General features: G+C 38.8%; 1 protein-coding gene across 1 annotated transcript in view; it reads right to left on the reverse strand.

The window, feature by feature from the left end:
• The window catches only part of TMEM71 (transmembrane protein 71), a 16,239-nt gene extending 3,528 nt beyond the window's left edge, over nt 1-12,711 (reverse strand). The window contains exons 1-7 of the mRNA XM_019552896.1: nt 12,381-12,711; nt 10,655-10,760; nt 9,151-9,214; nt 8,494-8,706; nt 5,239-5,414; nt 4,552-4,731; nt 1,169-1,244 (exon numbers count right to left, since the gene is read on the reverse strand). Coding sequence (XP_019408441.1) covers nt 1,169-1,244; nt 4,552-4,731; nt 5,239-5,414; nt 8,494-8,706; nt 9,151-9,214; nt 10,655-10,700 — 755 coding nt within the window. The 5' untranslated portion in view covers nt 10,701-10,760; nt 12,381-12,711. The remainder of the gene's footprint in view (nt 1-1,168; nt 1,245-4,551; nt 4,732-5,238; nt 5,415-8,493; nt 8,707-9,150; nt 9,215-10,654; nt 10,761-12,380) is intronic.
• Between the last annotated feature and the right edge of the window lie 306 nt (nt 12,712-13,017).

A 13,017-nucleotide genomic window follows, 5' to 3' on the forward strand; every position in this document is an offset into this window, starting at 1 on the left:
CGTGGCAGCTTCCTGAAACTGCCTATATGGCCCATGGGCCCAAATCTTTGACATCATTAACTATAACTACGGTTCTATGTTCCACCTATAATAATAAAAGGAGTAAAAAAACTGAATTAAACAAACAGCATTTTAGCACTGAAGAGCAAAGGAGGCAAGAACTTTTAGTTGTCTTGTGGATAGATTAGAAACACAAATGTGGTTAGGCAAAGTCTTTGGCTATATAGCAAGTTAAAGGAAGTCAATGCTGTACTATGTGTGTTAATACCCTCAAATATAATTTTTGTCTTCCTGTTCCTTGCCCTCTAACTTTTATAATTAGGTTAATGAAATCAGACTTCTTAATTGTATTTGAATTGCCTAACCTCAAATAAATGGTTAAAGCAGATTTAATGATGTAATCCAGTTGAATCTGAGAGGATAATGTCTTATAGAAGTTTATTTGAAAGAGATATATTAGAGTTTAAAGCACTGGATCCCACTTCTCTCCCCTCCACCCAGACTGTCTCTCACCCATTGACTCCTCAATCTGCATCTTCACTGACTGCCTACCTTGTACGCACACCAGCCCAGCCTCTGGCTTCTTTCTGGTTTTTAAACTTTTCACTCCATCCAGGAAGAGCACACACCAACTGCTGAAACTTGCTCAGCCTGACAAAGGGTTTTTGAACCCAAAAGCTTGCTTAAATTTTTTTTTCCCAGCTACTTAAGTTGGTCTAATAAAAGAGATCAGATTCACCCAAAGAAACTTTTCTACCTATGTTCTTAGACCAACACAGCTACAACCTACACCCCTGTAGTTTAAAGCATTTAAACTTTAAATGTATACATAAAAATGGTATTTCCTATTTAATTAATTGCATAGCACATGGGCAAGACATGGACGGTTAAGGTGTATAGCTTGAAATACATATTTGAGCCTTTAATTCATACCTGCTAATACCTGATATGTGCATGTGAATCATACAGTTGTATAGAGCCAATCAGATGTCATAGCTGCATCCTAATATCCAATCTGCACACAGTAATATTTATTTGCATAAGCAGTCACATGCAAACATATCTTCACAAATATGTATACCCGACTGAAAAATCTAGCTCCAAATATTATGTTTATGTATCAGCTCACAAACAAGTGTTATTTTAAAGAAAATGAAATCAAAATTACCTGGCACAAATGGAGATGATTAAACACATGGACAGCATAATTATTTGATAAAACACATTTTTCAATGTGTTGGATTCTAAGGAAAAAACAATAAAAAAGGACAAAATCAGGACAACTGCCATTTCTAGACATGTGAGTTAAAACATTATAGTTTTGTCACTCCTTTGACATTGCAAACTAGAAATTCAGATAAGATAGAGTGCTTATTAGGGAAAGGATGCTTCATTCAGCTCTAACATAACATTCACCATGGGGTAATAGGAGTTTCTGCACTGACTTCAATTGGGGAGGGTCAATAGGAGTTTCTGCCATTCAGCTGGGGTTAAGTCAAACCCGCTAGCTGAAAAAAAATGCTATACTTTATGTAGGTACATTAGCCAATGCATTCAAATTCATTTTCTTTGAAAGCTCTTAACTCTGCTATATCTATTCAATTATAACTTCCTTCCAAATGCTGGGTAAAACTGAATTGTTCCACTATATCTTCCTCAATTGAACAAATGTGACAATAAGCATAATGTATGTAAAAATGGTTATAAATAATACTCATAATTCCAAAATAATAGATGTCCTTGAAAATAAAATGTTTAGATTTCACAACAAACAGAAACAAATCTATTTACAAATCTCAAAATTTGGACATTTATCTGTTAGACTATCCAAGAAAAGTTTATTACTCAGTTAAATTCACAAATATATTTCTGAATTGTCAAAATATATTTTTTATACTCTAGGATTAGAGTGAAATATTTGCTTAACTGAAATCAAGAGGAATTGTGTTCAGTGACCAAAACAGGGCCAAGATTTCTGCTTCATGAATTTGTGGAGGATATACTATGCTGTTCCTACATTATAGTAGATGTAATCTTTATGTTAAATTTTAAGTGCAAATATGAACACAACCTTAACTAAGGAGCTGGGAGGACTCCTCTAACATACTTTGTTTAAAGGCATAACCTTGTGACTAAAAAAGGTTATTCGCTTAAACAAATGTAATGTAAAAAACACTTCTTAACTTGGAGAAAAGCTTCCTGTAAACCTTTTATACCTTGCTTAAGACTAATTTCCTTGGGCATTTTTACACATGCAGGCACTGCAGCACCAGGTGTGTTGAAAAGCGCCCAGTGTCGCAGTTGTGTAAGTGGCGAAATGCACATCAGTGCTGAGGAAATGGTGGCAGCGTGCTTTTGAGCTAACACTCATAGAAGGTACTTAAGTTCAAAAGCATGCTGGTGCCACTTTCTACACGCTGACATGCATTTTGCCACAGTGCAGCGTAGTGTGCGTCAGCTTACCTGTAGAGCAGACTCAATTAATTGAGTCTGGTCCAAAGCAGTGGATCTCCGGCACGTCACGGGACAAAAAAGTATGTGGATAAATGCCCCTTGTTCCTGAGAACATGCATAATAATAGCCTTGAAACTGACAAGACTATGTCACTTCAAGGTTGCCTAACTATCCTTAAAATTGGCAGCTTCTAGTCAGTTTCACGAATGCTGAAATTAAATTAAATGCAGCTAGGTAAAAAAAAGTAGACAGTGAGTGCATTTACACATGCCCCCAACTGCACAGTTTTTACTGCGCAGTCATTTAGTACTTGTTTCTTGAAACTACTAAATGACTGCGCAATAACTGCAATTACTCAGTGGTGCATGGATCGTTTCTGACCATGCTGTGCAACAGCAATAAGCTACTGCACAGTAGCATCGGTATCACAATTCACTGCTGCCGATACTACCTTGCTGTAGCAGTGGGCTACATCGCTTGTGGCTATGGTGGCATAGAGTCTTGTGTAGATGTGCCCAGTGGGACTGAACGATGCAAGGCATTTAAGTGACCAGGCACTTAACTAATATACAAGCAACTTGTGTTTGTTACAATGCAGCACCTGTACCATGTTACATTTATTACAGCATACAAATTCATGGTACACCCACATCTTGAATACTGTATGCAGTTCTGGTCTCTGCATGTCAAAAGAGATGTAGTAAGATCAGAAAAGGTACAAAGAAAGGCAATCAAAATGATCAGGGGTATGGAACAGCTGCTATAGCATAATAAACTAAAAAAGGTGAAGACTCTCATTTAACAAAGAAAAAGGGTGATAGAGGTCTATAAAATCATGAAGGGTATGGACCAAATGAACAGGGAACTGTTGTTCACCAAGTCCCAAAATACTAGAACTAAGGGCACCCACTGAAATTAGTAGGAGGCAGATTAAAAACTAACAGGAGAAAGTACTTTTTATGTAATGTGTAGTTAACTTGTGGAATACACTGCCTGGGAGGTAGTAGAGGCAAATAACACATCCAGATTCAAAAAAGGGTTTAAACAAATTCATAGATGATAGATCTATTAAATAACTATTAAACAGAACAGTTAGAAATGTATCTTCTGGCATCTCTAAACTAGTGCTGGTGGATGTCAGGGAGGGTAATGAACAGGGATAGGTCACTCCAGATACACCCAGTCCAATGCTCTCCCTGTCTAAAGCATCCAATTTTGCCACCCGTCAGAGACAGGATACTGGATTAGATGAACCACTCATCTACCCCAGCACGACACTTCTTATGCTCTTATGTTCAATAAACAACATGGGACTAGTGTGGTATTATGTAGTTAATATCATCTACTTATCTGATATGCATATAAAGGGTCACGGCTACAGGTTGCCCAACACTGCAGTATGGTGCACTATGGCAAAGCAGTGATCACATGGGTCTACATGTGATCAGCACCATAGTGCTGCGCTCTCCCATTTTAGCGCACCACTATGGCAACATAGTGGTGAAATCTAATCGTGTGCTGCACACGTGGCGCAGGACAGGCAGTTCCTGTCCTATGCTTTAGAGCACAGCGCCGTAGCAACATCATCTTTAGGGCAACGTGTAGACATGCCCAAAGCGTATCTGACATCTGTGTATACAAAATGAAAACTAATGTTGGAGAATGATATTGTTACTTGTTTTGAGGAATTCCTACCATGATTAAATAATAAGGTCTAGTCAAAACAGTAAATGTTTTTTGTGGATACAAGTGAACATTTGAAACTAAATGTCATTCAGTGGGATTAATAAAGGATGGATTTTTGTTTGAAACTTTTTACAAAAATGAGATGTTTTAAATTTTTTGCTTTGATCTTTGTTTGCCTTTTCTCCCAGTCCCCCCTTTCCCTGCTATTATTTTTCCATTTTGTCATTAAAATGGAGGGGTAAAAGGGATGAAAAGGAGGATGAAAGGAAAAATGGAAGTTTTAACTTTCAAATTGAATAAAAATGGGGACTCTTTTAAGTCTTGAATAAAGCTTATCTTACACATTTTCATTTGAAAAAAATGTCAGCTGTCTCTAAAAATAATAAATTATGAAGAAAAATCTTAACTCACTTGAATAAACCAAAGTTTCTTCAAACTCATTTGCCATAAACTGGGAGCAGGAAGAGGAATCATAAAACTGTTTCCGTGACTGGCTGTATGTCTCAGCTTTAGTGAGAGAGGGTTCCTTAGCTGCTGGAGTTTGCCTTTCTGACATCCAGGAATTGCAGCTGAGAGAAAATTCAGAGTCACCTATAAGAGAGGCAGCTGTAAATGTTTATGATTCACTGTAAGGAAAGCGTTTAAAGAACTAGTTGCAGTATTAGATTTTGAAGGAAGTAAGAACACTCACTCACAAGAGCTTTCTCAAATGGTTGATGGCTAGAAGTTGGAATTCCCAATATATTTTTTAAAAATATAGGGGAAATATGAAGAATAAGGAAAAAAATGCGTAACATTGAACAAAGTAAGGCTATGAAACATTTAAGGTAGAAACATCAATTGATAAATAGGAAAAACAACACTGAATAAGTCTCACCTTCATGGAGAAAGATATTTTTGTCTTCTATAGCTACCAGTTCAATTTACTATTTAAAACTCTAGTTACATTTCCCCACCTTGCATTGCTAATCTAAGCAGAGCTCCTGCACAAATCCTGTGACAATAGTTACTGATTTGCAAGGTTCCTAACATTAACAGACTATACCATCACAAGTTCCAACAAGGAACACAATTACTATACTTACAACAGGCACTTACCATAGTTACAGCTCTGACTGGTATCTAGTTTACCGCACCCATCAATCCAAGGTTCTTCCATATGAGAAGAATCCATATCACTAAGGACTGTGCTGTTGCTCCATGAATGCGAGGCACTGAGATTAAACAGACTAGCAAGAGAACGATCCCGGATTTTCTTCCTTCTCCTGAATATCCTGGAAAGGAACGAAACTGTATATTTAAAAGGGACTTGTTAAATTAGTTTTAGATACTAAAAAAGAACATTGTCTAGAGGTTTGCATATGGAATGAAAAGGGTCAGGACTCTTGCATGCCGTACCACTCTAAATAATGTGGCTATCTGTCACAGGGCACTAGGGTGTCCTGCTCCTTTTAAAGGCTGGAACTGCTAGGGAGAGAGCCCTGGCAGTCAGTTGGGAGCCCCAGAGCAGCCAGAATGAGTTAGTTGGCCCATGCCTGCCAGCACTCACCTGACCAGAAGGGGTAGGGCCTGGCTTATATATAAACCCCAGGCCTGAGGCCAGAAGGCAGTTCTCTGCCAGCAGCCAAGGGGGAAGGAGCTCTCCTAGGGAAAAGGGGAGAGGCCTGACTGCAAGTGCAGCTTCTGGTACTTTTGAGGGACAGAGCATGCTCTGTGCGACTGGAATTATGTCGTAGCCGGGCAGCTTGAGTTATGTTATAGCCTTGAGGCTTGCATGTGGTTTTCTGTTTATAACACTGATGGTTTGGGTGAGACTATTTGGGGAAGGAGGAGGCCTCATCGGGGGCCCACTGCAGCATGGGGACCCTGGTGCCAGAGAGGGTGCAGTGTTTGGGGCATACAGGCCTTGGTGCCAGTGAGGTGCAGAGCGAGGCAAAGCTGTGGAGAGCCCAGGCACCAGCGAAGTGTAGAGTAAGACGGGGCTGCGGAGAGCCCAGGGAGGACAAGGGGGCCAAATTACAACAAGGCCTAGACCGGACAACATCAGTACCATCTGTGAGGCTTGGGGCATGGTAAAGGGGTGGTTGGAGCCACGCATATAACCCATAAGGCTGGGGTGTCCCGGGACATCTATTTTGAAATGGGACTCATGGGGTTCAGGAAAATCCATCAAGACTGTGTCCAACAGGATGTGAAGGCAGCCTTCCTATATTACAAAAATATATCAAGATGTGGTGGGAGAGAATAAAGGGTGCCCATCGGCCGAATTGGCACGGTCAAGGGGTCTTAGGGGTAACATGGCCATCCTTAGGGACCCCATCCCATGACACTACTTCTAGTTTGGAAGCCAGCCTGCAAGGGTTAAATATATATAAACACTAGGGCTGTGCGAAGCTTCGGTCCTTGATTTGATTCAGTGGAGATTTGGCCTGATTGAGTGGCTGAATCTCCAAATCCAGATCAAATCAGGAGACCCTTTAATCTCTCCAAATCAAATCGGAACCCTCTGAATTGATTCGGAGAGATTCAGTGATTCAAACATAGACATGGCTTTAAATATTTTTTCTACATACCTCTAGGTAGCAGGTGGCTCGTGAGATGCTGGGGCACATGGAGCGTCCCACAGAAGAGGTGGGGGCTCCCCAGCACACTTGGAAGCAGACCTGGAAGTGGACCAGAATCACTTCCAGCCCACTTCTGGGTCTGCAGCACCCCCCTGGCTTGGTGACTGGGTCTGGGGGGTCCACCTGTGGCCGATCACGGAGTTGGGTGGGTGCAGGGGAGCCCCCCAGCATGCTCCCCAGCAGACCCAGATGTGGACTGGAAGTACTTCCTGTCCACTTCCTGGTTTGCCACCAGGCACTTGGAGGGCCCCCCCACCTCACAGTCCAGTGGGATGCTCCATCCGCCCCAGCATCGCAGCATTCACGAACCATGCTGGTACCTCGAGGTATGTAGAAAAAACATTTAAAGCTGTGTCTATGGCCGAATCACTGATTCTCCGAATCAGCATTGAATCATCAGATTCGGATTCAGCTAAATCAAATCAGGACAGTGATTCGAATTAGCGAATCAAATCACTGTTCCCGATTTGGGCTGAATCCAAATCGAATAGGGCCTGCTTTGCATACCCCTAATAAGCACTACACTCATGCCAGAGAGACACACATTACCTTTCCCTATGGAAGTTTCCCACTTTTAAAATGGGTCCAAAAATACTTGCTACTTTCACTGGGGTGTTGCAATTAATTAATTGTTTCAAAACTGCCTTTGGATCCTCAGGTGAACAATATTAGCTGCAATGACATTATGGAACTGGAACTTGCTTAGGTAACACTTCAGTTGAAGAAAAATGAAAGTCTTACTTGAATAAAGATTTCAGGACAGTATTTCTGTTACAGTAATGCTTCTTGAAAGCATGAAAATATTATTTATCTCTCTCTCTCTAGTCTTTCTTCCTTTGGCAAATTGTGTATTTTGGTGTCTTTCTGAAAACAGAAGCTTTTTGTTTATTCTCTAGCATTCTTATTGCATTAGTAGGAAGGTGCATACCCAGAGAAGCAGCTCAGGAAATTTTCAATCACAACTGAGCATCAAAGATATGTGTTACATACTTACTTGGTATGGTCATGCCAAAAATGGCTCAAAGATTACTTTCAGTCTTTCAAGCTGTAGCAGTGAAATAGTGAAAATGAAAGGGGTTATGCAGACTAAGGTGGACGTTTCACATCAAATAATATATGTTTTCTAGTAAGCATCATTTGGGGCCTTCAATATGCACAATAGGGTCCATTTATTGGACCAAATACTGTAATTATATTCAGTTTTTGCTCACGCTTTACTTAAGCAACACTTTTATGTTGACTCACTGAAAATTACATGTTCACCACATTTTAGCATAGAAATTACTGTATTTTGTAGGTTAGCCAACCCCCCAAATCTTGTTCCTTAAAATATTAACATTATTATACCCAGTTTCAGGTGCTCTCTTATTTTTCTGTACACACAAGAGTAACACTTTTGGAAAACTAAGTAAATAAGAAGCAGCAAGGCATGAAAAGCAGTAATTTTTGGGTAGTTCTATTTTTCTTTTATATTTACTGTCAGTAATACCTGTGTGGTTACTTTTTGGCAACGTTAAAGGCATGACTATGAGAGTCAAGTATCTTCAACCACTATAATTTTTCTGAATTACTTTGGTTGGAGGGTTCTGTTGCAGTTGTAAAACTGGAAGTGATTGGTGTAAAAATAAAGAAAAGTTAATATAATAGATCATTATAAATATTTTCTGACTCCAGCTGAGCTCAGAATTGGAGCCAATTCCCAATACATGTAGACATGTAGTTCACTTACTTCACTAAGTTTTCCTTGTAGGTTATACTTGTCTGCGATGGAGTCAATGTTACGTTGCCATCTTCATCTGCCAGAAAACTGTCTTCAGTCAAAATGTAATAGCCATTAGCAAGAAGCCGAGGACTCCGGCGACACGTGAAGAGAGAGCCAGTCAAGGGGTTTATTGAACAACATTCATAGGACATTTCATTATCCAGAGAGCTATAAGCATAACTGAGAAGGAAAGAAAACAAATTTAGGTAAGTGAATGCCTACATAGTACAAGGCCACAATTCAATGATAGTTTCCAGAAGAAATACAGTTTAAAAAGAATTTTGACCAAAGAAAAAGAGGATGATATTAAATTACCTGGAGTACTCATGTACCACTGCCCTCTCTTGGGTTTAATTACAGCATCTGTGTTGCATCCCCTATGTTGCAATCACACAATGGAAATTCTACTTCAGCTCGTGGGTCCAACAATATCTGAATTATATATATATGTCTACTACAACTGTGAAGTTTCAAGTGGCCACGGAGAGCAGCATATGCATTAAATGCAAGGTGGTCATGGTTTTAGACTAGTATTGGCACCTCAGTCTTAAATGGGAATTAAAAAGAATGATTTTCAAACACAAAGGAAAAATGAAATGGGACAAAGATCGTTTTACTCAGTACCTTGGCAAAATGTGTCCAGGGGACACTCTTTGCCCGTGCTCTTCTTGATCAGACTCTGAAGAACCTGTTGGGATAAAGACCAGATAAGGAGAAATCCCAGCAGAAGTGCATTTACACAGGCATGTCCAGTGATAGCTGGACTAGCTGACTGGTTTTCACTTTTAATAAGCCTTAGAGCAGTGATTCCTCGTTAGGATTCTGGGGCACCCTGGAGTGTCGCCAGATCCTCTGAAGAATCCTGCAAGCTAAAAGGAGTTAGGCAGATAAGCCAGGCTCAGGCTTGTTGCTGTCTGCACAATCCCCACCCCTACTGTCCAGCCCCTGTGTAAGGAGGAAAGGAATATAAACTAGCTTTTGAAATTTGGGTGCCACTCAATTCACAAAAATTAAGGAGAGTTGTTCTGAGTCCTGTGAAGGATGTATCGAATCCAGAAAAGTTAAGAACTACTGCCTTAAAGAAAGTTTGTGGCTTTGGGGGGGGGTGTTTGTTTTTTTACTCCTTTAAAAGGAAAGGAAAAGAGACCTAAGGAGAGAAATCAGAATGACTGTGGATAGATAAAATGAATCCTAATGCAACTTAGGCTTGGATTGCATCATTTCAACAAAAGCGGCAGAAATTCAAGACTTTGTACAGTCCGTGCCTGCCAGTACTACTGCTCTGCACGCATTAATGCTCTTCCCACAAGACACATTAATGTCTTGTGGGAAGAAAAATCCAGGCTTACACAAAGCAAGAGGTACATTTTAATGGTGTAATTTTGGATGCCTGATTCACTGTGAACAGCATATGCACAGATTCATTTGAACAATAGTGTTGGAGTTTTCTGATTGTGATTTCTCGGTGGCATTAAAGAGACACACTATTGCCACTACATGGTGTTATTATGCAAGGGACATCTGCAGATGTGGCACGGCAAGGATGCTGATAATGGAAAACATTTAAGAATAATGATCACAGGAGAATGTGGAACTAGGATCAACTCCCATTCAGGTAGTGCAAACCCCCGAAGCATTATGCTCAGCATCTCATGCTGAAGTTATGCAAGGCCTTCATCAATGGAAAGAAATAGGTCTAAAATGGGGTTTAAGTTTATTGGACAAGATGAAGCAAAGGAAAGATCAGAACATTTTGGGATGGCAGCTGACAGAAGTTTCGATTAGTACAGCAACTAGACTACAAGGGTACTGCTAAAACATCAGTCAGCTATTTATACAGACGTGTCAGAGGCATGTTGTTCAGAATTCAGCTTTACACATCAATTTGTATTTTATGTATATTAACAGCTAGTGAAGTACTCTTTTCTCTACTGATTTTATTTTTAAAAATTATGACTTTTCAACCAATGGGAAAAACTTAGTTTCAAAGGAGGAAATGCATATGCATTTTAAAGGGCAACCTCTGTTGGAAAAAAGAGTACATATCCTGACAGGTGCTTATTAGGTCTCGGTAATAACTCAAAATATAAAATCTAAGCAGTAAGTCCTGAGGTGGAGGGAATAATACATTTACTTGCTGTTGGTGTTGACATTAGATGAGATATTTGATACATCTTGAAAAGGCGTATTGCATACCCTTCAGGACTCCGGGTATTTCAGATGACCTGCAAAAGCTTTTGAAAACGAAAGTGGATATTTATTCAAAGTGAAGAGCTCTAAGGTGCAATAATATATTGACAGAACAACTGTATATGATATATTCCACTGATGTGAATTTACAACTCTTTCATAGGTGAAACTCATTAATTTCCATGCCAACTTGGTTGAATAAGGAGTGCAGAACCAGGCCTCAAATCTCTTTGGTCAACTGCAATCTCTATAATCTGATAATGCATCCTCTTTCATAGTATTTAAATCAATGCAATATAGTGTGCTTGGACTTATGGTTGTTCTAAATGCAGTAATGCATGTACTTTATTTTCTTTACAATATGCCATTGTCTCATTAGAACATAAAACAAGCACTTAATGAGAAATAAAGTTTATATATAATAGCTTACATATGAATAGTGCTTTCATTAGGAAGTACTGCAGTGCACTGTATAAAGTGATACACAGACTATGATTCCTACTGAGCAAATACATAGACATGTTAGTAGCTTTACTCAGGGAAGTTGTCTTAGTCCTGCAAACACAAGAGACTTACTATGATAGGGATTACATCATCCCACAATGATATGGAGGAAAACTTAAAGTGGACACAACAGCTCTTTTTAACAGCATGAGGCAACACTATAAATCTGCTTACAATAGGAAATGAAGGAGAAACATATGGACATAGAAAAACCAGAAGAGATAGGGAATATTCTATCATTTATGCTCATCTTCAAGAAAAGCTTAAAATCATTTGACATTTACAAAGCAATGTGTTTTTCTGTGCAATTAATTTATACAGAATTGCTTTTTCAATTTCAAATTGTATCAGATAAAGTTAATGTCAGGTTTATAAAAGCCCGTCATGGCATTAACAAATAGTTCAGTAAACCAAATGGTCTGTTTACATTATCATATGTAAATTAGTAATTTGCAAACGTTGACTCATTAGTAATCTGGACTTTTGGCAATCATGACTAGATCAACGTCTATCATTATTTACAAACACTAGAGGAAGTATGCATGCTTCACTGGGTTTCACTTTTCTTCATTTATTCAGAACTGAAACTCCAATGGTATTAGCTACAGAACAAAATATCTTAACTTTCACTTTCCAGTTATTTTAAAGTAAAATTATTATATTTATGATCCCAAACATCAAATGCAACATGGCCTCTAGTTCAACAGAGAACCTTTAAATTAACACATGACAAAAAATGAACTATGAACAAACAATGTATCCAAGATAAAAGCAAAATGAATGAATATTAGCAGCATTTAATAGCAATTACTCAAATAAAATATCTATGAATCAACAGCATTCTCCAGTTCTATATTTTGGAATCACTGGAACCGGAGTATGAAAAATCCAGTCTTTTTACTCATAACACACAAAAACATGCATGGTCCAAAACAATGTATTTTAATCATCACTCTCACTGATAAATTAACTAATTTGCAAACCCATGATGCCCTCAATCCATAGGCAACTAAACCTCTGTGCATGCTGCACTCTGCAATGTAAATATTTACACTGGCATCTACCAAAACAACTCACTAGCCATTAACATTTTATGAGTCCAAATACCAATCTTTTTCTCATATCTTCAAGAGATAAGAAATATCTGAGAAATAATTTACTTGTTCATGTGTGTCATTTCTTAAAAGAGTATTTTACTCTTTTCTATCTGCTGGTAGTGATAAAAGCATTCAGAAGAAAATGCAAAGTTTCTTGAAGAGATGACCGTAAATGAAGAAATCCAGGGTTTAGCTGTGTCAGTTCAGAGAACGATCAAAACATAAACGTGTAAAATATTCCAAACCTCAACACTCCGATTTGTTAAAGACTAACAAACATATGCAAAAAGTTTTTCATCATGGTGTAACTTGCTCTTTGTGCAGCTTCCGGGAACAGAATGATTCTGAGTCTTCAGAAAGGCAGGACTTTCAAGTCCTCCGTTTCCTTTTGAAAACATACTGTGCAGTCAGAACCAAAGAGGCAGAATGAGATCATGCTTCCTGTTAAGTAGCCTCACATCAGAAGCATTCGTTTTGAAGAGCAAACTAAAGATTAAGATTAGTCCAATGACAATCCTGCAGGGTGTTGCAAAGAGCAAGATATGCTAGCTATTAATAACCATCCTTTCCAATTATATCACAGGGCATAAACACACCATCTTTTTCTATAATATTCATAAAGAAAAATGAAACAATATGTTTGTCTTATCTATTTGTAAAACTGACAAAGATATGACTGTGAACGCTTAACATCCTATAT

The sequence above is a fragment of the Crocodylus porosus genome, unplaced genomic scaffold, assembly GCF_001723895.1.
Source record: "Crocodylus porosus isolate Cpor-Errol unplaced genomic scaffold, CroPor_comp1, whole genome shotgun sequence".
NCBI lineage: Eukaryota > Metazoa > Chordata > Crocodylia > Crocodylidae > Crocodylus > Crocodylus porosus.